Source organism: Carcharodon carcharias, chromosome 8 (assembly GCF_017639515.1).
Source record: "Carcharodon carcharias isolate sCarCar2 chromosome 8, sCarCar2.pri, whole genome shotgun sequence".
Taxonomy (NCBI): domain Eukaryota; kingdom Metazoa; phylum Chordata; class Chondrichthyes; order Lamniformes; family Lamnidae; genus Carcharodon; species Carcharodon carcharias.
This window is the reverse complement of record NC_054474.1, coordinates 160,555,123-160,581,685: the sequence shown is the minus strand read 5'-3', so window position 1 is coordinate 160,581,685 and position 26,563 is coordinate 160,555,123. Positions and strand designations below refer to the sequence as shown.

General features: G+C 42.8%; 1 protein-coding gene across 1 annotated transcript in view; it reads right to left on the bottom strand.

The window, feature by feature from the left end:
• The window catches only part of ntng2a (netrin g2a), a 112,023-nt gene that overhangs the window by 72,255 nt on the left and 13,205 nt on the right, over positions 1-26,563 (bottom strand). Inside the window, exon 3 of the mRNA XM_041193884.1 lies at positions 14,864-15,507. Coding sequence (XP_041049818.1) covers positions 14,864-15,507 — 644 coding nt within the window. The remainder of the gene's footprint in view (positions 1-14,863; positions 15,508-26,563) is intronic.

Below are 26,563 nucleotides of genomic sequence, written 5' to 3'. Positions count from 1 at the left end.
CCTAAAGTGTAGTGCCTAGATTGGACAAAATATTCCAACTTGGGCCGAACTAATGGTTATATCGGTTCAGCATAACATCCTGTATTTTGTACCCTAAGTGTCTACAGTATTTATAAAGTCAAGAAACACTTATGCATTATAACTCCGAAGAAGAGTCATATTAGACTTGAAACATTAACTGTTTCTCACTCCTCAGATGCTGCTAGACCTGCTGAGTTTTTCCAGCACTTATTGCTTTATTAATCACTTTGTTAACCTATCCTGCCACCTTCAACGTTTGTTGCCCACCTCGGTTTTAAATGGTCTCCATTGAGCTCCTCATGAATGCAGGTCTTTGGCATAGACTTGTCCGCTATTCACACTGCTGGTAATTTCCAGCCAGATAAAACAAGCTGGTTTGCTAATTACGTTCCCTTTCTTTGATTCAATTAGTATTTCTTTTCTGTAAACTTTTAAAATGATGACCAGGCTTAACTGCAATATTCAAATAAATAATATGCTAGAAAAAAGTTACTTATTTAATACCAACTTTCTTCCTTTGCCCCTCCCCATCTGAAAGCAGTGAGTTATTCATGCTGGTTTCATGGCTGGCAGTTTTCCATTATCTTGTCCAAGTGACCTTTGTGCCCAAACCTGGATGGTGAGCCTTTTTGAATGAGAAGGCACCACAGCTCAATGTGACACTGTTCTTTCTGGGGCAAGATTGTTTTTCAGCTATTGTTTGTTCCCTTGCTAAAAGCATTTGGTTTCCACGTAGTGATACGATGGTGATAATATAAATTATTAACTCTGGAAGGTGTTTACCAGTCTCCTTTGCTTTTCTCTTTCTCTGGTAAGTTTTTTTTTTACATTGTCAGTCTTAAGCTAGGCACTTCCTAATAACAAATTATGAAATGAGGAATGGCCAGTTGGGCTGTCAACACTGTTGCTTCCGAAAAAAAACTGGTAGAATCGTGGCATATACCTTCCTATTCATCTCACAAGTGATGGTTCTGCACATATACTCCCTGACCCACAAAGGATTACTGGATGTATGAAATTTTTGTACTGTGTTTGCTTGAAGTGGGAGGAAATCCCCAGCAATAGAATTATAGATTCTGCCCTCCAAATCTTGGGATTGTTTCTAAAGTGATTTGAGTATCACCAGGGTGATGTACAAATGGTTATGGGTCAAAAGGTCATAATGAATTTGAGGTGATGAACTGAGTACTACAAACCATTAAAATGCATTAGCAATTGTTTCTATAATGTGTTGTATCAACATACAAAATTAACTTGATAATACTGGGAGTATATATTTATAGGAAGATTTTGCATTTATATAGGACCTTTGCATGTCCCAAAATACCCCATAACCAATGAATTACTCTTGAATTGCACTTACACTGTGACACCTGATTCCTCTGTTCCATAACTCTGTTACTTAAAAATAATAGTGTGAGCTTGCTAAGGATGGCCCAAGGTTTGCTACCCTATTTCACATCCTGTTTCTAACAGATATTCTGGAGTTTGTTGTGTGTGTGGATTTTGGTGCCATTGGTTCAAATAACCCCTGCACCATAATGTTGCCTCTTAATGAATGTTGCTAAGGTCCCTTGTGGCTGGAATCAAAATGGTGGAACTCACTACCTAACAGCATTCTGGGGGTACTTTCATCACATGTACAGCAGTGGCTAAAGGGTGCCCAGCATCACCTTCTCAAGGGCAGCTAGGTATAGGCAATATATCGCAGCTTTACTGTGGCACCCACATCTTGAAGAATTCTAAATATCAAATGTCTGGCATCTAGTGCAGGTTGACAAACAAGGCAATGTTACAAACATGCCATGATGGGTGATGGATTAGTCCATGCCTTTTGTAAGTAAATCTTTCTTCCATTGTGTTATGTTGAGTTGATCAGATAAAGTGTAGCAGGTGATCTGCAGACCTTATTACTGTGTCTGACTCACTGTGATCCAGTGAGCCAAGCCATATTCCAGGATTGGGAATATTTCCAACACTACAGTTTGAGTTTTTAAATACATGGGTGGTATATTGGAAAATGTTGTTTTCTGGTTGGTGAAAAAAGTAGAGGAAAGATTATTCTCCCAATGGTGGAACCCCACCAATGAGAAGACCATCCTTCCAAAACCATTTTCCACTAATCAGAATGGCATTTCTCTGCAAGAAAGACAGCAAGTATATTTACAACACTGTCTTTTTTTAATTCTTTCATGGGATGTGAGTATCACTGGCTAGGCCAACATTTATTGCCCATTCCTAATTGCCCTTGAGAAAGTGGTGGTGAGCTGCCTTCTTGAAGTTCCAAGTCAGGATGGTGTGTGACTTGGGAGGGAACTTGCAGGTGGCATTTTCCCATGAATCTGCTGCCCTTATCCTTCGAGGTGATAGAGGTTGAGAGTTTGGAAGGTAGGTTGGTGAGTTGTAGATGGTGCACACACTGCTGCCACTGTGCATTCGTGCTGGAGGGTGTGAATGATTAAGATGGTGGATGGGGTGCCAATCAAGCAGGCTGCTTTGTCCTGGATGGTGTTGAGCTTCTTGAGTGTTGTTGAAGCTGCACTCATCCAGGCAAGTGGAGAGTATTCTATCATACTCCTGACTTGTGCCTTGTAGATGGTGAGCAGGCTTTAGAGAGCCAGGAGGTGAGTTACTTACTGCAGGATTCCTAGCCTCTGACCTGCACTTGTAGCCACATTATTTATATGGCTGGTCCAGTTCAGTTTCTGGTCAGTGGTAACCCCCAAGATGTCATTAGTGGGAGATTCAGCAATGTTAATGCCATTGAATGTCATGGGGAGATGGTCATTGCCTGGCAATTGTGTGGAGCAAATGTTACTTAGAAACATAGAAAATAGGAGCAGAAGTAGGCCATTCGGCCCTTCGAGCCTGCTCCGCCATTCATCATGATCATGGCTGATCATCCAACTCAATAGCCTGCTCCCACTTTCTCCCCATATCCTTTGATCCCTTTCACCCCAAGAGCTATATCTAACTCCTCTTGGAAACATACAATGTTTTGGCCTCAACTACTTTCTGTGGTAGCAAATTCCACAGGCTCACCACTCTGGGTGAAGAAGTTTCTCCTCATCTCAGTCCTAAATGGTCTACCCCATATCCTCAGACTGTGACCCCTGCTTCTGGACTCCCCCACCATTGGGAACACCCTTCCTACACCCTGTCTAGTCCTGTTAGAATTTTATAGGTTTCTATGAGATCCCCCCTCATTTTTGTCAACTCCAGCGAATATAATCCTAACTGACTCAATCTCTCCTCATAGGTCAGTCCCGCCATCCCAGTAATCGGTCTGGTAATCCTTCGCTGCACTCCCGCTATAGCAAGAACATCCTTCCTCAGATAAGGAGACCAAAACTGCACACAATATTCCAGGTGTGGTCTCACCAAGGCCCTCTATAATTGCAGCAAGACATCCCTGCTCCTGTACTCGAATCCTCTCACAATGAAGGCCAACATACCATGTGCCTTCTTTACAGACTGCTGCACCTGCATGCTTACCTTCACCAATTGGTGTACAAGGACACCCAGGTCTCATTGCACATTCCCCTCCCTCAATTTATAGCCATTCAGATAATAATCCGCCTTCCTGTTTTTGCCACCAAAGAGGATAACCTCACATTTATCCACATGTACAGCAGTGGTTCAAGGGAGCTTGCCACTTGCCACTTATCAGCCCAAGCCTGAATATTGTCCAGGTCTTGTTGTATATGGACACGGCTTACTTCTGTTGGGCTGCAGCAGACAATAGACCTTGGCAAGATTAAATCGAATACCTTTGCAAGGCTAGTTTAGGGAATGGCACTGAAATCCACACACCTGTCAGAACAGAAGGTTACAAATACCATAATATTCAGGATAAAAAAAGGTGAAGAGGTATGAGAAAGAAATTATTCAAAACTCCTAATGTTAGTAACTTAAATAAAAGGAAATCCCAGCCAATAAAGAATCTGAAGTGGGGGTGGGTCAGGAACCTTCCACCTGATTGAGTTTACAGGTAGCAAATCTAGAGCTGTTACTGGAGAGGAAAACAGGCCAACAAAAAGACATGAAAATTATATTACAACCTCAGCCATCCTAAGCAAGTTCCCAGTAGGGATACAGCATTTACACAAGACAACTACACAATGAATGATTCCACCTCACTTGAAGTTACTGAAGAATGCCATAAATTAGAGATCCACAACCAAAATAATGGGATGTACAAAGTCAGAATGCAGCCTCCATGGCATCCAAAATGCTTGGGTCCATGAAACAGAACTTCCATCACTCTTTAATTACAATGAAGGAAATGCTGCACCAGGCATTGGTTAGATCACACATAGGGAATGGCATAGCCAGTTGGGACCCACAGACTGCTAAAACCATTACCCTCCTCGAGAAAGTTCAACAACGGGCAGCTCATTTTATTATAAACAATTACTCATTAGGTTCTAGCGTCTCCCAGTTGGTCATCATTGCTCGGCCAGCCCAGTCTCCAGAACTGAAGGAAAGCCCATAGGTTGACATGCCTCTATAACATTTTAAATGAGCAATTAAATATTTCTAAGGAGTACATCATGCCCAAAAGCTCGAAGAATTCAGAACCAACAGCTCCAAATTATGTATGCCAATGTGCTTCCTTTGCTAATTCCTTTTTCACAAGAACAATTAAGGACTGGAGCAATCTTCCACAAGCTTTAATCTCCATGCCCTCTAAGGATTCAATTAAGGAAAATTGGTCGAACCTTTTTTAGTTAATGTGACTATTGACTGCACTCATTGTGCATCTGCTGTGAAAATTCCCTGGTGGAAGACTATGGAGTGAAACCTTACCAAGGAATAAGTAACAAGATGGTGAGCAAAGAAGTCAGATATGAAAGGACTCTCACTCTGGACACTCCTGCACCGCTTACACAAATAGTGTGTAGGATGTCTTAACTGCACACACATCAGATATGTTCTTAATCTACTGACGCACCTTAAATATATTTATTTAACTCTGACAGGGAGTTTTCACTAGGTTGTGCAGGCTTTCTGACGCAATACTCCTGAAATCCACTAAATCAATAGGTCGTGTTTAAACCGCCCAGTGCAACTTGAATGTTTTGCGTTAGTTTAGAAACCATCACGTTAGAAGGAGGCCCAGCCCACAAACTGCCCACATCCCCAGGATGAATTAATCAAGACAAGTTCCTGCCAACTGTGCTCATTTTCAAGCCTTGAAGTTCTTTTTTGGGTGGTGGGGGTTGGTGCTCAAGAGCTCCAATCATTTTAAAGGCTTCTGAGTTTTTTAAAAATTTACTAAGAAGCTAACTACTGTACCCCAATATACCTAGCAACTGGTTCTGTGTGTATTTTAAAAGTCTTCAGTATTTCAAAATCAGGTCATAGGGTGGTGAATTCAGATTAAAAATGTTTATTTTTTGTAATGAGCTCATTTTCAGATGCTTTCATCAAATATCTTTCAAACCAAAATTTAAGTTACTTTCCAAAACGTTGCCCAGCCTTGTTATTTCATGTCAGGCTTTGTGTCAGTGAAATGAATATAAGTTTGAACGGAAACTCAGGAGAACAAAAAATAACTTCTCAAAACTACCTAAGTTACTGAAGTTGCTCTAAAGAAGAGTCATATGGATTGGATACTTAACTCTGTTTCTCTTTCCATGGCTGCTGCCAGAGCTGCTGGGTTTTCCCCGCATATTTTGTTTTTATTTCAGATTTCCAACATCTGCAGTATTTTGCTTAGCACAGTTTGTACCCAGATCACCAACTGTGCCTAACCTGTTGATAGCTTTCAGCTGATCTCCTTAAGTTGGCAAATGGACAAAAAAAAATCTTTTAAGGTTGACATTTTTTTGCAAGTTACAGCAGGATAAGGGGCTGGTTAGCTCAGTTGGCTCAAGTGTGATTCAGATTAGCGCCAACAGCATGGGTTCAATTCCTGTTCTGTCGCTGAAGTGGACTTGGGATCTGCCTCATGCTTAATGTGGACTGCTACCCCTCAAACTATATAACGAATAGAGAGAGTTGCCTACAGTCCCTTGTGGAGTATGGCTAACCTATATGCCCACCTATATCAGGATTATAGAAATATTACTTTAGTAAATAGGAGAAGATACTATACAATGCTGAGTCTGTCAGAACATAATGAATTAGATGGATTCTGTCTTTTTTGCTTTTTATTTCTGTCTTTCTAATGGTCACATTTTGCTGATTTGACTTGTGATAAGTGAGTAGCTCTTTAAAATTTGAGCTACTGAAATTTCATCCCTCCTCACTTGACTCTGCTCCAAGTTTCTGTGCCAGCTTTTTTTCAAAATCATTTCCCTCCACCACTCTGCCCTTCAATTTTCATTCTTTCCTTTCCTGATGGCAGACACTCCTCCCAGCTCCACCACAGACTCCCTCTTGCATATTAATCATGTGGTCCCTGCATGCATAAAAGGCACTGAGTACAAAAAAGGGACAGACTCCCTTCCCTTAATCGGCCTTCTCTTTCCCCAAAGCAAGTACAGATGGCAATTCCAATCACAGTCTACATAATCTCTCCATCTGCACCAGTTTCACGTCTGAAATATTCTATTTGCTGGCACACACAGCGCTTACAGCAAATACTGGAGGTACAAATTTTACCCAAGGACAGAGGCAATGACAAGATGACGAGTGTAATTATTGCAGATATCAGATCAATGTTTTATAAATGTGACACCTACTAGATCCAGACTTGTATTAACATAAGGGTCAGTGGTAGAGGTCCATTGCAAAGTCACTGCAGCCTTTTGATACAGATTTTAAAAGAAGCATAGACTTTATCACAGGAATGGAGCATGTCTTCTTCATCATGGTAATACCAAGTGTAAGTGATGTGATGCATTTTGATACAAATTCCATTATCCATTACAATGGCTTGTAAATAAAATAAAAAAACACCTTTTTTTGCAATGTATGTGCTTATCAAGGTGTGCAACGTTGGTACTGGGAACAAATGGTCCATTTTGGGCCATCAGTGTCAACATCAAGCAGGCGTAGCTCAGATTTAGCACAGGGAAATACCTGTTACTCTTCCCCAGCAACAAACACAGTTGCAATCACAACTTGTATTTATCCTATAAATAAATACAAGGTGCTTAAGCCATGGTGTTTAAACAATCCCAAAATAGAACCACCCCACCCCCTCACCGTGTCACTTTTCCACATCCCAACTTAGTCATTAGGTCGCTGCTGTAAGTAAGATTATCTATTTAGTGTTAATTAGTGTCAGTCTTGTCCTGTGGGCCTGTATGAACTAGAAACTGGATTAACTAACAAGATCCTATTTGCATACGATTCTTATTGTAACAAAAGTGTGTGTTTTGGTTTTAAATAGTTAGGATAGCTCACTATTTAAAATGGCAGCAGGCTGCTGTGTCCATTGCAATTCTTTATGAAATCTCCTTTGTTCTGTGGAAGGTGAATCCTGCTTGCAATGCAGATAGACCTCATTGCTGTTGGATTGATTAAGAACATTTTGTGGTGAATATTCATCTTAGCCCTCTGGCAGCTGAATTCCTCTAACTGTAATCATGTCATATTAATCTGTGAATGTATGTGCTTTGAATTTGATGTCAATTGTGTTTGTGTAGGTCTTATAAATTGTGATTTAAGACAGGTTTTTGCCATCGGCTGGAATGCCATCGTTTCTCTCTTCAGTCTAATCAAACCTGATGAACTGATCCATCTTCAAAAAAAACATTTGAATTTGAAAGGGGAAAATATCTCTGTAAACAAAAATATTTCAACGCTAATTAATCCCCAAAGAGGAACCATTTGGACTCAAAACGTTGGGTGGGAATTTTATGGCTGCAGCGGAGCCCTGGCCATAAAATGCAGCGAGCTATTCAAACTCCATTGACTTCGAATCCCGCCGGTGTGAAATTCCTGTTAACTCTGTTTCTCTTTCCACAGATGCTGCCAGACCTGCTGAGTCTTAGCAGCGTTTTCTGTTTTGTTTCCCATTAGTTTCTGTTGATTGTACTGAAGTTGCTGTATGTACAGAAGGTAGAGTGTTGTGAGCATATATGTAACGTATACATAACCTGCGACTGTGGCCAGGGCTTTTCAGTCGGCGTGCGGGGGTGGGCCTGACATAAAATGACGCGCGATGATGTCAGGCGTGCGTCCCGATGTCATTGTGCTGTCTCGCGATGTTTCATTCAGCGGGTATGCGCCGAAGTCGGCTGGGTGCCCGCCGATAACTGGTAGGCCTATTAAGGCCATTAACGAATTAATTAATGTCATTGTTTACGCTGCCCGTCCAACCTTAGGGTTTGGTGGGCAGGTGAAAAGGCCAAGTGGTCTTCACGTTTTTTAACGCCATGAGCAGGGTGAGGTTTCCTAAAGCTTTTACTACTTAAATAAAAATTTTGTATGAAAAATAAAAACGTGTCCCATGAGGGGACGTCTCATTAAATTTTAATTTTCTGTAAAAATGTTTTTACAAACTGCTTCCAATCTCCCTGGGGCAGCTCCGTGCCTCAGGGAGATTGAGGCGCTCTTTTGCGCGCATGCCTTAATTGGCCCGTCCACGTAAAACAGCAAGCCAGAACCGATGGCAGGTGGTGGTCACCTCCACAACCATCCCCGCCTGCTCCTGCCGAGCCTGCCCGACCTGGGAAAAATTCAGGTCTGTATCTTTCTAAGAGCTCACCAGAGGGACTGGGTGGATAACAAGCATATTTAAACAGTGACCACAATTGTAGGTAGGGTATGTTACTGATTGTAGTATCATGCCTGGGTCTCTGATTCTGTAAATCTCATGTAAATAAACCTGGACAGAGTTTTAGTTTTGTGATATTTTCCATCTTCCAAATTGACAGTGGGAGTGGCCATCCAATGGTAAGCATGATTGCTATTAATTGTTAAACCAGCAAACAAAGGTACCCTTTCAGCCTGGAATGTGAGGACTGTGTGTCCTGGCATGAACAACAACCCACATTCCAAGGTAAGTGTTTGCAAGATGACCTTGATTGACCGTGAGCTACACAAGCTGGTGTCGAGGTTGCTGCTCTACAAGAAAGCAGATTAGCCAACAGAGGCTGTACTCATGAGGCTAATGACACCTTCTACTGGTGTGGAAAAAGTGCTGAAGACCACTGTAAACATGGTGTAGTTTCACAGTGAGCAACAAGCTGACACAGTCAAATGAGTCGCCAGTAACAACCTCGGAGTGCCTCATTCCCTTGCAGCTGTCATCTGATGGCGACAAAGTCAACATTATATGTATCTATACACCAACTTTGTAAGCAAGCATCTCAGACAAAGACCATTTTTGCAGCTCTTTACGTGATGTTCGAAGAACTTTCCAAATGACAAGAGGCTATTTATCCCGGATTACTTCAATGCATGTACCAGGGCAGACAGTGATTCATGGCTGATGTGCTTTAGTCATCATGGGGTAGGCAAGATCTCTGATAAAGGACAATGCCTTCTTGAGCTATGTGCCCTGATTGAACTCTGCATCACCAACACCATCTCTCAGGGCAGACATTGCCACAAGGTATCATGGCATCACCCACAGTGAAGGCACCATCTGCCCAGTGTTCTCCACATCTGCACCTACCACAGTGCAGATTGTGACACCGACCACTCTCTTGTCAGCAGCTGAGTGAAGGTGGACCTTAGAAAGTTTCACTGTTCCAAACATGATGGCCCACCATGCATCAATTTCCCTTGCACAATTAATGATGCCAAATACCAGCACTGTTGCTAGAATGATTGCTACCCACCAAAAAGCACCAATGCTGGTATTGATGAAGCTTGGAAGTTACTGAGCTCAATCACCGATTCAAGCAACAGAAGCTTCATCTGGTAAAGGCAGAACCCACAACAAAGACTGGTTTGAGACCTACTCAGCTGAGATGATACCTGTCATTGAAGCAAAAACAAAGCCTACATGATGCACAACTTAACTCCAACAACTAAAACACTGCATAGTTTGGAAGTAGCCAAGGCAGCTGTGCAAAAGTTAGGGAGATACTGCATAAACAAACACTGAATCAACTTTTGTCTACAAATCCAAACTGCCTTTGACAATGAAAAGCAACAAGTTATGCCTGAAGGGATCAATATGGTGCTTGTTCCTACCATCAGCAAACCTTCCCCCCAAGGTCATCAGATGGTGAAGTACGCACCCGACAGAAGTAAACAGATATCCTGCTGGGCTGAACACCACTGTGATCTTACTCATGTGAAATGGACATCTCCCAGCCTAAGCTTTTTGGTTTTCCACAGCTCCCTGTCATGGATGAGTAAGATGAAGAACACTCATTACTTGAGCTTGAGAAGGCCATGGAGTGCTTAGCAAACAGAAAGATGGAATCCCAGCCAAACTGCTCAAGCATGGAAAGCTCCATCTATTACCAAACCTTTATGACTTTCTCCTTCTCTGCTTGAAAGTAGGCTCTGTTCCACAGGAGATGCGCGATGCAAAAGTCATCACACTATACAAAAACAAAGGCAACAAAGGAGACTGCAACAACTATAGGGGCACCTCACTCCATAGCATCACTGGGAAGGCCTTTGTTCCGGTCATACTTAAAACACCTCATCTACTTGCAGACTGAGTTCACCTGGAAGCACAGTGCAGTTTCCAAGACAGCAGATCTACTGTGGCAAAAACAGAAAATGCTGGAAAAACTCAGCAGGTCTGACAGCATCCGTGAAGAGAGAAACAAAGTTAACGTTTCGAGTCCGTATGACTCTTCTTCAGAGCTACCGTGGACATGATCTTCTCCATACATCAGCGACAAGGGAACAGGGTATACCTCTTTACCACCCTTTCATAAATCTCACTAAGGCATTCAACATCATCAGCAGAGCAAGACACTGCAAGAGTTTGGGGGAAAATTGGCTGCCCACCAAAGCTCCACAGTCTTATCTGCTCCTTCAATGACAACATGCACTGCACTGTACAATTTGATAGCTCCACTTCAGATAGTTTCAGAGTGAAGAATGGAATGAAAGAGGGCTGTGTCCTAGCTCTCATTCACTATTTGGCATCTTCTCCATGCCCCTGACCTTTACCTTCCCTACAGATATGGAAGGAGTTTACTTGCATACTAGGTCAGGCAGCAAGCTCTACAATCTAGCAAGACTGAAAGTGATGACAAAACCACATTGCATCCTGATCAGTGAACTCCTGTACACTGATGATGCTGCACTAGCTATCCACACTCATTACTTGAGCTCGAGAAGGCCATAGACTGCTTAGCAAACAGAAAGGTGGAATCCCAGCCAAAGTGCTTGAACATGGAAAGTGCCATCCATTGCCACACCTTTATGACCTTCTTCTTCTTTATTTGAAAGTAGGCTCTGTTCCACAGGAGATGTGTGATGCAAAAGTCATCACACCATACAAAAACAAAAGTGACAGAGGAGACCACAACAACTACAGGAGCCATAAGATGTAGGTGCAGAACTAGGGCAATTGGCCCATCAAGTCTGCTCTGCCATGGCTGATCTGCTAATCCTCAACTCCACTTTCCTGCCTTTTCCCCTTAACCTTTGGTTCCCTTACTGATTAAAAATCTGTCTATCTCAGCCTTGAATATATGCAATGACCCAGCCTCTGTGGTAAAGAATTCCACAGATTAACAACCCTCTGAGAGAAGAAATTCCTCCTCATCTCTGTCCTAAATGGGTGACCCCTCACTATGAGATTATGCCCTCTAGTTCTAGACTCTCCCACAAGGGGAAACAACCTCTCAGCATCTACCCTGTCAAGCACCTTCTACACTGTTTCAACAAGGTCGCATCTCATTCTTCTAAACTCCAATGAGTACAGGCCCAACCTACTCAACCTCTCCTCATAAGAAAATCCCTCCATACCCGGGATCAACCTAGTGAACTTTTTCTGGGCTGCCTGCAGATCTTTCATACGATAAAGGGACCAAAACTGTTCACAGTATTGTAGGTGTGGTCTAACTAGTGCCTTGTATAGTTTTAGCAAGACTTCCCTATCCTCATACTGCATTCCCTTTGAAATAAAGGCCAACCTTCCATTTGCCTTTCCTATTACCTGTTGAACTTGTATGTTAGCTTTTTGGGATTCATGCATGAGGACCTGCAAATCCCTCTGTGCTACAGCTTTCTTCAGTCTTTCTCCATTTAAATAATATTCAGCTCCTCTATTCTTCCTGCCAAAGTGCATAACCTCACATCTCCCCACATTATATTCCATCTGCAAGATTTTGCCCACTCACTTAACCAGTCTATATCCCTCTGTCAACTCTTTGTGTCATCTTTACCACTTGCCTCCCCACCAATTTTTGTGTCATCCGCATACTTGGCAATAGTACATTCATTTCCCTCATCCAAGTCATTAAGATATATTGTAAATAATTGTGGACCCAGCACTGATCCCTGTGGCACTCTACTAGTTACAGGTTGCCAGCCCAAAAATGCTCCCCATACCCCAACTCTCTGTCTTCTATTAGTTAACAAATCCTCTATCCATGCTAATATACTACCCACAACACCATGGGCTCTTATCTTATTAAGTAGCCTTATGTGCAGTACCTTATCAAATGCCTTTTAGAAATCCAAATATATTATATCTACTGGTTCCCCTTTATCTATCCTGCTTGTTATCTCCTCAAAGAATTCTAATAAATTTGTCAGGAATGATTTCCCCTTCATGAAGCCATGCTGACTCTGCTTGATTAGATTATGCATTTCTAAATGCCCTGCTATTACATCCTTTATAATAGACTCCAACATTTCCCCATTGACGAATGTTAACTCACTCCTTAGCATCACTGGGAAGGCCTTTGCTAGGGTCATACTTAAAATACCCCTTCTACTTGCAGACCAAGTGTACCTGGAAGCATAGTGCAGTTTCCAAGCCAGCAGATCTATTGTGGACATGATCTTCTCATGAACTCAGCTACAAAGACTTAGGGACTGTCTCTGCCATGCCTTTAACTTGTTCTCTCTGATTATAAGAAAATTGTGGTCATGGGGTAAGGGGCTATATCTCTCTTCCTGATCACACTAAATAACACCCCACTGAAAGTGGTTAGCAAGTTCTACTATCTTGGGTCCACAGTGACAGACAAATCTGTCCCTTGATGCAGAATTTAATACACATGTAGATACCACCTTTGGCCAACTCACAAAACATGCATGGAAATGCATCAAACTGACCCTTAGGACCAAGCTGATGGTTTCCAAGGCCTGTGTTCTCAGCACCTTGCTTATTGACTGAAACATGGACAGCTTACTGCTAACAACAAAAGAAGCTTAACGATTTCCATCTTCGCTGCCTGCAGTACATTATGGGTATATCCTGGCAGGGCAAAATCAGGAATGCGGCCAACCTCTCAAAGGCAGAGCTTCCATGTTTGTTAGCAGTCACCAAACAGAGGAGGCTTTAAGAGGCCAACAGAGGAAGACAGTCACATCCCCAAGTACTTTCTGTTTAATGAGGTAGCTGGAGCCAGGTGACCATTAGGAAGCCCAAAGCTCCATTTCAAGGATGCTTGCAAGCATGACATGAAGGCCCTAGACATGGATTATTACACTTGGGAGTCATTAGCAGGAGACAGAGGAAAATGGCAACACCTCCTGTGTGCTGGCATGCACTACCATGATGACCAGTGGCTACAGCAGATTGGCAACAGTTGCCAACACTGGAAACAATGAACCTCGGCGATACGTGGTAGCTTCATGTGCAGAACTTTTAGCAAAATCTGCCTCTAGAGGCGAATTGTCCTCTTCAGCCTTCAGAAAAGTTGGCCATGTGAAGACACCCCCTCTGAAATGGATTTGCTTACTGCATGTCCATCTTTTTTTATAGATGGAAGGATCCCGGTGGTGTTAGGCCTGTACTACAATTAATTCATTAGGCAGAGTGTAAGCTGATTTGTACAAGGGAAACTGTGTTGGAGAAAGCCCAAACTGTAACACCCACTCAGACTAACCTTAGTGTCTAGGCTGGATTTTAACCAATGCCCAGTTGGTGAAAGACTAATTTTAACCCACTACTCCTGCCCCCAGCTTCTTTTCATAAAGACAGTAGCTCTTTAAAAAGAGCTTCCTGTCAGCTGATAATACGATCAGCCATGACCGTATTCAATGGCAGAGCAGGCTCAATGGGCTGAATGGCCGACTTCTGCTCCTACGTTCTTACACTCCAATGATAACTACATTGAAATAAATATATAAATTTCTCAAGGGTAATAAATCCACAATGGGTGGAGAGGTGAGCAACTGAACATAATCTACTTCAAAGATTATTTCTGGTAACTACTGTGGCCAAGATGGCCTAGCTCTTGAATGGAAACAAAAGACACATAAAAAGATCAGAATGAGCAGAAGGGAAAAGTGATAGAGGATTCTTTTTAAAAATAATGGTTGCAGACCAGAAATAATCTTTGAAGTAGATTATGTTCAGTTGCTCACCTCTCCACCCATTGTGGATTTATTACCCTTAAGAAATTGATATATTTATTTCAAATGTTTTGTTTCAATCAATGTATCTGAATTTGATCCATTGATGCTCTCCCCTCCTCATGGCTCATGTGGATAAGAAGGAAAATTAATCTTAGAACCTAGGAGTTGATTGATTCTTTTTTGCTAACTTTTGTATTAAGCTGTATTAAGACAGACCAGTTCTAATCTTTACATAAATCAGTGGATTCATGAGCTTTATGCAAATGGTTTAGATCCAAAAGTTTTCGCTATTTTCCTTTTACTTCAGAACTGGACAACCGCAACATTCAAGAATTAGTAACATGATTTTCAATAATGTTTTGTCCCAAACCATTTTGATAAGATGCAAATTAAATATTGAAAATAACTCTATTCCAACAATAATCTGATCCCTTACCTGCCCATAATTTCTACATTAGAAATGGAGTAGAAGTATTTATTTAGGTATTTCCTCTGCACAAAGGTCCCTCCAGTTGCAGGTTTCATCAGCCTAATTCGAAGGTCTGTTAATGTGAAAAACTCTCTCAACCCCTTGTTTATGTCCATCCTCTTGTACAGAGCCTCCATGTTCTGGAGGAGTGAGCCTGCAAAAATGGCAAAGCGTTCCTTGACCTCAAAGTGCAAGTTCTTCTCATTTTCAAAGCCCACCCACTTGGAGTAGTCTTCTGTGCAGATTATCTGGAGGGCAGTCACAGGTGAGAGATCTCGGACATTTTTGGCCTCCATTCTGAAAGTCTCCATGCAATCCTCTGCATAGTACTGATAAGGCTGCCATGTCCTTCCATAGTTTAGGGACTTCTCCAGTATCATGGTGGTGGGTCGGCCTGCCTCAAAAGTAATGACGATATTCTCAGTGAGTTGTATGCTCTTGTTCCAGGAGAGGGTGATGTTGGCTAGGAGAGGTTCAGGGTATTTGCTCCAGGTGACACTTTGCCAGTAAGTCACAGGTCCATTACCCTCCTGATCAAACATGAATTTGGGGGGATGAGCCAGGTCTGGGTTTGAAGCATCACATTCATTAAAGCACATGTAGGGATTGCCCTGAAATGAGAACATTGAAAAAATGTTATTTAAGTTTGAGTTCATTTATTTTTTAAATTTAACTACCAAAGGATGCTTACAAAAACATTGACATTCTGTAAATACGAAAGAAACTTCATAATACAAGCAATATGCAGGTCCCTGTACGTCACCTGAAAGTATGACTTTCTACTTCCAAGTGTTTCACTGTCTGATTAAGATTCCTATGGTAATTCTAGGGTAAATCCTATGATAAGACTAGGAAAGAAGACCTGTTTGGGGATTATCAGGAACTAGGAACTAAATTAAAGAACAGGTCCTCAAGGGTTATAATCTCCGGATTACTACCCGAGCCACGTGCAAGTTGGCATAGGGACGCGAGAATAAGGGAAGTAAACACGTGGCTAAAGGAGTGGTGCGGGAAAGAGGAGTTCCATTTCGTGGGGCACTGGCATCAGTATTGGAACAGGAGGGATCTGTACCGTTGGGATGGTCTCCACCTGAAACAATCTGGGACGAATGTTCTAGTGAAAAGGGTAAATAGGGTGGTCAACAGGACTTTAAACTAGAAAGTGGGGGGGAAGGGAAGGGTAAAACTCCAACAAGTATGACTAATGGGAAACAAAGCAGCAGGTTAGCGTGTGGGGGGGTGGGGGTGGATTTAACTTCATGGAAAATTATGAAAAAACTGAAAAGAAAGGAGAGCCCAGGAGAGGCTATTAAAGTCTCCAGAACACAAAATAGGACAGAGTGTTTGGAAAGGGCTAGAAACCTAACTTCAAGCACATCAGATAAAGGGACGATAATGAGAAAGGGGACTGGAAATACAGGACTGAAGGTGTTGTATCTGAATGCACGCAGTATACGAAATAAGGTAAATGAGCTTGTGGCACAGATTGAAATTGGCAGGTATAATGTGGTGGGCATCACGGAGACATGGCTGCAAAGGGATCAAGACTGGGAACTAAATATCCAAGGATATACATCCTGTCGAAAAGATAGGCAGGTTGGCAGAGGGGGTGGGATTGCTTTGTTAGTAAGAAATTAAATTAAATCGATAGCAAGAAATGACGTAGGGTCAGATGATGTTGAATCTGTGTGGGTAGAGTTGAGGAACCACAAAAGTAAAAAACCATAATGGGAGTTATGTACAGGCCTCCGAACAGTAGTCAGGTTGTGGGGCACAAGATACACCAGGAGATAGAAAAGGCGTGTAATAAAGGCAAGGTTACAGTGATCACAGGGGATTTCAATATGCAGGCAGACTGGGAAAATCAAGTTGGTAGTGGATCCCAAGAAAAGGAATTTGTGGAATATCTACGAGATGGCTTTTTGGAGTAGCTTGTGGTGGAGCCCACTAGGGAACAGGCAATTCTAGATTTAGTGATGTGTAATGAGGCAGATTTGATAAGGGAGCTTAAGGTGAAGGAACCCTTAGGAGGAAGTGACCATAATATGATAGAATTTACCCTGCAATTTGAGAGGAAAAAGCTGGAATCAGATCTAACGGTATTGCAGTTGAATAAAGGCAACTACAGAGGCATGAGGGAGGAGCTGGCCAGAATTGACTGGGAGATGAGCCTAGCAGGAAAGACAGTGGAACAGCAATGGCAGGAGTTTCTGGGAATAATTTGGGAGACACAGCAAAAATTCATCCCTAGGAAGAAGAAGCATACTAGAGGGAGGACGAGGCAACCATGGCTGACAAGGAAAGTCAGGGACAGCACAAAAGCTAAAGAGAAAGCATACAATGTGGTGAAGAGCAGTGAGAAACCAGGGGATTGGGAAGCCTACAAAGACCAACAGAGGACAACTAAAAAAGAAATAAGGAGGGAGAAGATTAAATATGAGGGTAAACTAACCAGTAATATAAAAGAAGATTGCAAGAGTTTTTTTTAGATATATAAAGGGTAAGAGAGAGGCAAAAGTGGACATTGGGCCGCTGGAAAATGACACTGGAGAAATAGAAGTGGGGAAAGAAATGCCAGAGGAACTGAATAGGTACTTTGCATCAGTCTTCATGGTGGAAGACATGAGTAACATCCCCAAAGTTCAAGAGAGTCGGGGGGGGCAGAGGTGAGTATGGTGGCCATTACCAAGGAGAAGGTGCTAGGAAAACTGAAAGGTCTGAAGGTGGATAAATCACCTGGACCAGATGGATTACACCACAGAGTTCTGAAGGAGATAGCTGAAGAGATAGTGGGGGCGTTAGTGTTGATCTTTCAGGAATCACTCGAGTCAGGGACGGTTCCAGAGGACTAGAAAATCGCTAATGTAACCCCTCTGTTTAAGAAGGGAGTGAGGCAAAAGATGGGAAATTACAGGCCGATTAGCCTGACCTCGGTCGTTGGTAAGATTTTAGAATCCATTATTAAGGATGAGATCTCGGAATACTTGGAAGTGTTTGGCAAAATAGGGCAAAGTCAGCGTGGTTTCATCAAGGGGAGGTCATGCCTGACAAATCTGTTAGAATTCTTTGAGGAGGTATCAAGTAGGTTAGATAAAGGAGAGCCAATGGACGTTATCTACTTGGACTTCCAGACGGCCTTTGACAAGGTGCCACACAGGAGGCTGCTCAGTAAGATAAGAGCCCATGGTGTTAGAGGCAAGGTACTAGCATGGATAGAAGATTGGCTGTCTGGCAGGAGGCAGAGAGTGGGGATAAGGGGGTCATTCTCAGGATGGTGGCCGGTGACTAGTGGAGTTCCACAGGGGTCAGTGTTGGGACCACAACTTTTCACTTCATACATTAATGATCTAGATGAAGGAACTGAGGCCATTCTGGCTAAGTTTGCAGATGATACAAAGATAGGTGGAGGGACAGGTAGTATTGAGGCAGGGAGGTTGCAGAAGGATTTGGACAGGTTAGGAGAATGGGCAAAGAAGTGGCAGATGGAATACAATGTGGGCAAGTGTGAGGTCATGCACTTTGGTAGGAAGAATAGAAGCATAGACTATTTTCTAAATGGGGAGAGAATTCAGAAATCTGGAGTGCAAAGGGTCTTGGGAGTCCTAGTCCAGGATTTTCTTAAGGTTAACTTGTAGGTTGAGTCGGTAGTTAGGAAGGCAAATGCAATGTTGGCATTTATTTCGAGAGGACTAGAATATAAAAGCAGGCATGTGCTGCAGAGGCTTTATAAGGCTCTGGTCAGACCACATTCAGAAAATTGTGAGCAATTTTGGGCCCTGTATCTCAGGAAGGATGTGCTGGCCCTGGAGAAGGTCCAGATGAGGTTCACGAGAACGATCCTAGGAATGAAAGGCTTAACACATGAGGAACGTTTGAGGACTCTGGGTCTATACTCGATGGAGTTTGGAAGGATGAGGGGGGATTTGATTGAAACTTACAGAATACTGAAAGGCCTGGATAGAGTGGATGTGGGGAAGATGTTTCCATTAGTAGGAGAGACTAGGACCCGAGGGTGCAGCCTCAGAGTAAAGGGAAGATCTTTTAGAACAGAGATGAGGAGGAACTTCTTTAGTCAGAGAGTTGTGAATCTATGGAATTCATTGCCACAGAAGGCTGTGGAGGCCAGGTCATTGAGTGTATTTAAGACTGAGATAGATAGGTTCATGATTGGTAAGGGGATCAAAGGTTATGGGGAGAAGGCAGACAGGAGAATGGGGTTGAGAAACTTATCAGCCATGATTGAATGGCGGAGCAGACTCGATGGGCCGAATGGCCTAATTTCTGCTCCTATGTCTTATGGGCTTCTGCAGCCGTCCTTAGTTTAACCAGGATGATCAAACAAACATTCCATGTCCAATCATCAAAGCAACATCTGTATTTCCCACATTCTGTACCATTGGGAGTATAACCTCTGAGTGAGAATTCACAACCAGTACCAAATATAATACGTGCTGGCATTTAGCTTTGCTGAAACTGCAGTATCTTTTCTCATTAGTTTATTTGTCTTTAAACATTTATAGACTGCATTATGGAGCAGTAGGACACTGGTTGGTGCATTTGATTGTCCACAGTGTTTCCAACAATGCTGCACACCTTCAGAGAGTGTTACCAACTGAGGCACTGCTGACACACAACAGTAAAGTGGAAACAGGAAAAATCATTCAGATTGATACCTTTGACCCCTGGAGGAAAGAATGTGCGGACAAAGTGTGAAAACAAACTCAGGAGTGATGCTCTCCACAGTCAAATATCCACCCATCATTCACTATTTGGGCATATACATGAAGAATGAGTATTTTTGGTGAGGTAACAGAATACAGCTGCTGTCCATGTAACTGTACACCTGCAAGATTCAAGGCTTTCAAAAGTAGGGAAAAGGCGGGTGAGGGATAAAGATACATTAAATCTAATTTCTTTGATTAAAATTGAATCCTGATAAATCTATAATTAATTTATATTTGATTCAGCGCTCCCTTGCAACAAGAGCCACAGGTGGTGCTGCATTGCAATTCCAAACATGGATTTGAGCTCTGAAGAAGGGTCATACGGATTCGAAATGTCAGTTCTGTTTCTCTCTCCACAGATGCTGTCAGACCTGCTGAGTTTTTTCAGCATTTTCTGCTTTTGTTTCAGATTTCCAGCATCCGCAGTATTTTGCTTTTATGGATTTGAGCTTACTTGCATTAGGCACAATTTATCCAAACTATTACCTTCTACTGCTAAATTCCTTCACCAGATTAAGATAAAGTAATTTGCGTCACAAAAGGAGGCCATTTGGCCCATTCAGTCAATGCAGGCTCTCTGTGGAGCAATTCAGTAGGTCCCATTGCCTCGATCTATCTCTGTAACCCTTTAAGTTTATTTCCTTCAAGTGCCCATCCAGTTTCCTTTTGAAATTATTGATTGCCTCTGTTTCCGCCATCCCCGGGGCAGTGTCATTACCACTCTCTGCATAAAAATGCTCTTCCTCTCATCGCCCTGCGTTACGCGGTCTCTCTCCATTTAAATAATATTCTGTTTTTTCTAATTCCTGCGAAAGTTGACAACCTCACATTTTCCTACATATACTCCATTTGCCAATTTTTTGCCCACTCACTTAACCTTTCTATATCCCCTTGCGGACTCTTTGTATCCTCCTCACAACTTGTTTTCTGACCATTTTTTGTATTGTCAGCAAATTTGGCTACCATAGTCAGTGCCTTCATCCAAGTCATTAATACGGATCACAAGTAGCTGAGGCCTCATCACTGGTCCCCGTGGCACTCCATTGCCAGTTTGAAAATGACCCATTTGTCCTGACAGTCTGGGCAGGATTTTTAGCTTGTTGGGCGGGCACAGTGGGCAGGCCTGGGAGAGGTCACGAAGCCGCCTGCCGCCCACCATCGGGCCCCGACCTCGATTTCATGCTGGTTGGCCAATTAATGGCCAGCCAGCGTGAATCACGTGCTGCAACGCTGAATGCTGCCTAGGTGGGGGCAGGACGAGGGCAAGTGCACAAGTTTGTGCATGCGCGTGAGTGTGCGCACTGAAGGCTCCCTGAGGGCACAGAGCTGCCTCAGGGAGCTGAAGATTTTTAAAAACACAAATGAAGAATTTTAAAATGTTAAAAACATGTCCCCTCGTGGGACATGTAATAAATGAGATTCGAACATTTTTATCGTATTTTTGATTCCTGTTGGAAACTTCATCCCACCCATGGATGAGGCTTCATAAAAAAAATCCAAGGGCCACCAGGCCGATTAACAAAAATTTCCATTTAATTATTACTTTAATGACCTTAATAGGCCTCTTAATAGTAGCGAGCCTGCCGACCGAAATATTGCCCGAGTGCACGTGACATCGGGACGCTCGCCCAACATCATCGCCCGTCATTATACACTCGAGCAGGTCGGGCGTGCGCCTGCCCACTCAGCTAAATATTCTGCCCTCTGTTTCCTGTTAGTTAGCCATCTACACTAGTTATTCGCCCCCAACACCACAAGCTCTTATTTTGTGCCTTTTACGTGGGTATCTTACCAAATGTCTTTTTGAAGTCCAAATACACTGCATCTACTGGCTCCCCTTTATCTACCCTGCTTGTTACATCCTCAAAGAGCTCTAATGTATTTGTCAAACATGGTTCCCCTTTCACAAAACATGTTGACTCTGCCTTATTGTGTTTTCAATTTCTAAATGTCCTGTTACTAGGTCCTTAATAATGGTTCTAGCATTTTCCCAATGACAGATGTTACGCTAACTGGCCTCTAATTTCCTGCTTTCTGTATTCCTTCTTTCTTGAATAGAATTGTTACATTTGTGGTTTTCTAATCCCTGGGACTTTTCCAGATTCTAGGGAATTTTGGAAGATTACAACCAATGCATCCACTGTCTCTGCAGCCACTCCTTTAAGACCCCTGGGATGCAGGCCATCGGGGCCAGAGGACTTGTCAGCTTTTAGTCCCATTAGTTTTCCCGGTACTTTCTCTCCGATTGTTTGAAGTTCATCCATCCCTTTTTCCTCTTGATCCTCTACTATTCTTTGAATGCTTTTGTGTTTTGCACAGGGAAGACAGACACAAAATATTTTTTCAAAGTCTCTGCTGTTTCCTTGTTTCCCATAACTAATTCCCCTGTCTCACCCTCTAAGGGGCCAATGCTCACTTTAACTACTCTTTCCCTTTTTATATACTGGTAGGATTTTTACTGTCCAATCTTCAACTCAACTTCACCTTCGCTCACTATCCGTTAATTCACTTGGTTCCCAAGTATGCATCATTCTCTCACTTGAATATACTCAGTGAGGGCAGCCACCGCCCTCTGAGATAGAAAACAAATCTTTGAGTGAAGAAATGTCTCATTTTGGTCCTGTCTCGCTGACGTCTTAATCTGAGACTTTAAGCCCTAGGCCAAGATTTTCCATGCGTTGGGCGGACTCGGTGGGAGCGGGCGGGGGAGGTCAGGGAGCCAACTGCCGTTCGCGATCGGCTCCACACGCGGGTGGGCCAATTAAAGGCCCGGCCTGTGTGGATCGTAAGTGGTAGCGCTGAGCACTACCTGTGCGGGCAGGGGGAGGAGGGAGAGTCAGGTCCAGCGCTCTTTTGCATATGCTCCATGCCTCAGGGAGATTGAAGCGCTTTATAAAGAAATAAATAAATACAATAAAAAATTAATGAAACATGTCCCATCTCATGTGACTGTGTCACATGAGATGGGACATGTTTTTCTTTTTCGGAAAAAGCTTATATTTAATTTGTATCCCGCTCGTGGAGGAGGTTTCCTAAAAAACGTAAAGGCCGTTTGGCCTTTTCACCTGGTCGCCAACCATCAGGCTGGACGGACAGCGTAAAATTCTGGTTAATTACCTGGTTAGTGGCCTTAATAGGCCCATCAATTATCGGCAGCTGTGCAGCCTACTCCAGCGTGCTCCCGCCGAGTGAAATATCATGCGACTTTGCGATGATGTTGGGATGCACGCCCGACGTAATCGCGCATCATTTAACGTTCCGGCGTGTCGGGCATACACCCGCACTCCGAATGGAAAATTCTGCCCCTAGTTCTAGATTGCCCAGGCAGGGGAATCATCCTCTCAGTGTCTACTCTGTCAAGCCCCTTAAGAATTTTATATGTTTCATTGAGATCACCTCTCATTCTTCCAAACATCCTATTTTGTGTGGCTCAATCCCACACCATATGTTGGCGCACACGTTGGCTGTTAGTTGCTTTTTTGTTTGAAGTAACAAATGAACTGCGACAAAGATAGTCAAAATGTATTGAGTACGAAACAGCAAAGCAAGTTGACTGCAAATTTTTAATATCTGAAATCTGACCTCAGTGAGCATTGTAAACAACACTAACAGGTTTGTTTTAAGTTCCTTGTCCATCTCTCCCAGCGGTTCAATGGGCTAAATATGGCAATTTGTGTGGCAGTGAGACATGTAAGCCAAGAATGTCCAAGATTTGAGCTACCAATTATGTAGCTGATCTGACTTGGAGTAGTCGGGAGGCTAAGATTGTTCCTAATAGCCTCCAAATTAGAGAGGAAGAGGAGGAAACTCAGTCTGGATTTCTGTTCTGTATCATTATTGTGTGGATCTAAAGGGAATGTATGTGCAGATGCCCAGTGGGCCCTGGATCAGGCTTGACTGTAACGCTAACACAATACAGATTCTCACAGGAATGCAGGCCACTTGGGTGAGGGACTGGAGGGCTATTAGCACTTGTGAACTGTATTTCAGTATTGGTCAGCCCATTTAGGGGAGCAGAAAGAATTACAACATACAACCAAGGGGTCAGTTTCAGAATTCCCAGGACTTTTATAATACACCCTTTTCCCTTCTTTTCTTCCTCCGATGGAAACATTTCACTGCTTCTGGACACATGTCATAGTGGTCTGGTCAAGACATATTAATCACCATCTGGAGCATTTTGGACTAGGTCTCCATTTTATCACACTGTGATATGTATCTCTCTGTGTACAACTATGGAAAATATCTTCTGTTGTTATAAGCCAATGATTTAGTTGAAAAAAAAATTATCAACATTCCACATAGAATGAAATCTAACCCCCTATGCTCTAGTCTGCTGGCCGCTCAAATTTTACAGCTCCTAAATGTGAGGAATGTTTATGTGAGAGGGAAAGCACTTTCCATTTTTTAAAGCCCAACAGTTGTGCCAAGCACTTCCAGGTTGAAGGTAGCATAGGCCAGACGCAAAATAAAGCTCCCTCTAAATTAGCCTAAAAGCAGGCCTTAATCACAATCTCTGAAAGGCAATCATGACCAGGTATGCTTGTATCTTCCTTGAACGCACTAAGAATTTGTGCTAAATACCAATTTTTTAAAAATTCATTCTTGGGATGTGGGCGTCACTGGCTAGGCCAGCATTTATTCCCCATCGCTCGTTGCCCTTGAGAAGGTAGTGCTTTAACCACTGCAGTCCATGTGATGTAGATACATTCACAGTGCTGTTAGGGAGGGAGTTCCAGGATTTTGACCCAGTGATGTTCAGTTTGTGCTGTGAACTCACCCACTGGGCTGAGACCAACTGAGTTGTTTCCACAAATCAACTCTTCTAGAAGACAAAAGATGGATTTGAACAGATACAGGAATTGGTTGATTCTAGCTTGGAGAAGTGTTTTGTTACACTTAAGGTGCTAGTAATTATTGTTGTTGGAGATCTTTCAGTCATCAGTACTAGAAGATCATGTTCCAGTCCATGCTCTTTCTATTTGATAGACGCACTTGGGAAAGATCTTGCATTTATATACCAGCTTTCAGGTCCTCAGGACACACCAAGACGTACCATAGTCAATGAATTGCTTTTAAGTTTACTCACTAATTCTGTAGACAAATGTATCAGTCAATTTGCACAGACCAGGTCCCACAAACAGCAAGTGAAGTAAATAGCCACTAATCTGTTTCATTGATGTCATGTTGTGGAGTACATTTTGGCCAAGATACCTCCCTGTTTGTCAAATAGAAATGTACGATCTTCTATGGGGTCTTGGTTTAAAATTTCATCCCAAATATGGCACCTCTGATTACAGATGAGAAGGGGATAAGACGGCTCCCTTCTTTTCCTACTCCTTGTTTGACTGCAACAGGTTTTTTTTTAAAAAAAGGATGTACTTGCCAATTCAATGGGTGTTTAACTGTTTACATGCTGTGACTGTAAAATACACGTAAAGACAGGTTTCCTTGAGTTTATAAAAGGGAAATGAATAGTATTTATTAACCCAATCTAACTATTAATAAAAACACATGCTCAAAGTTCACATACATACACAAATAGATTACAGAGTGGGAGGATAGGTTATGCAATTTAAAGCCCAGTAGAATTAAAGGGGTATATGGGTCCTGAAGATTAGTGACTTGGCTGGCTTCAGGCTGAACTCACTGGTCCTTGTGGGTTCAGAGTTGAGGCAGTGAAGATGTTGGCAGGCAATTTATCTTTCTTGCAGGAGACAGCAGCTGCTAGGTTGATTCTTTACTCTCTGCCTGCAGGACAGTGATAGTCAAGGGCTCAAAACTTGCAGGTTGGATGGAGAGAGAGAGTGAGGGAACCCATTTATGGTCTTGCTTTTTCATCATCTCATTTGCTTGTGCACTTGTCTGCAGAGGAAGCAGGAGCTTAAACACACAAGGGGTTAGTTGGCTGGTCCCATGACCCTCACTCTCCAACTACCTAGTGACTCAAATACAGCATGACTAGTGGATTCCAGTTACCTGGCTTACATGATTAGGTTACATCTGGGCACATTCCTTTCATAGTCAGAGACCGATTGTCCAAGTGATTTTGTTGAATGGTTTGTCCACACCCAGTTGAGCATCCAGGTGATTGTTGGAATGCTTTGTGAATGGAGTAAAAGATGCCCTATTCATACCCCTTCAAGGTAATTGTTCCTGGTTCAGCTTTGCAGACAGGCTATATCCATTTCAATGGCTTTGGAACGTAAAAGGTACAGTGATGCAAGTCATTGGAATGTGGCTTTAGTTTATTTAAAAATTCAATTAGTTGCATTTAGCCAGTAAATTCATAATTTTAAAAAATATATAAAACACGGATTCGTAACACCACACTAAAGAGGCAATGAAGATTATGGCCTGATTTTTGTCGCTCATCGGGTGTGCATGATCAGCGGGCCAGGGAGCAGGCATAAAACAGGCCCCTGACCTGATCGAACCCAACCACGGTTTCACACTGGCTGGCCAATTACTGGCTAGTCAGCATGAAATGCTCGCTGATAAAGGCTCAGCACTGCCGGTGGGGGCGGGAAGAGGGCGGGCGCCAACGTCACTGCGAGTGCTGGTGAGCACTTCCAGTGAGCTCGCTGAAGGCAGACAACTGCCTCAGGCAGCTGCAGACTCCACGGAATACACAAAACAACTAAAATGCTGCAAAATATGTTCGTGCAGCACAGTCAAGCACCTGAAAGCATACCTCATAAAAAACCAGTCCCCAGATATCTCTCTTTATTTTATTTCTCCACAGAGAATTCATCCTGTCCTAGACCGAGGTTTGAGCAAAAATGTAAAGACCGCCTGGGAGAATGGCCCCCTCCGCCAATTGTGAAAGCGGATGGGCCATGAAAAATATCATCCAATTGCCACCTTAATGGACTTAATTGCCCACTTAATTGTCGGCGGGCGCACTTCTGACTGCTGACAGCGAGCTATCACGTGACTGCAT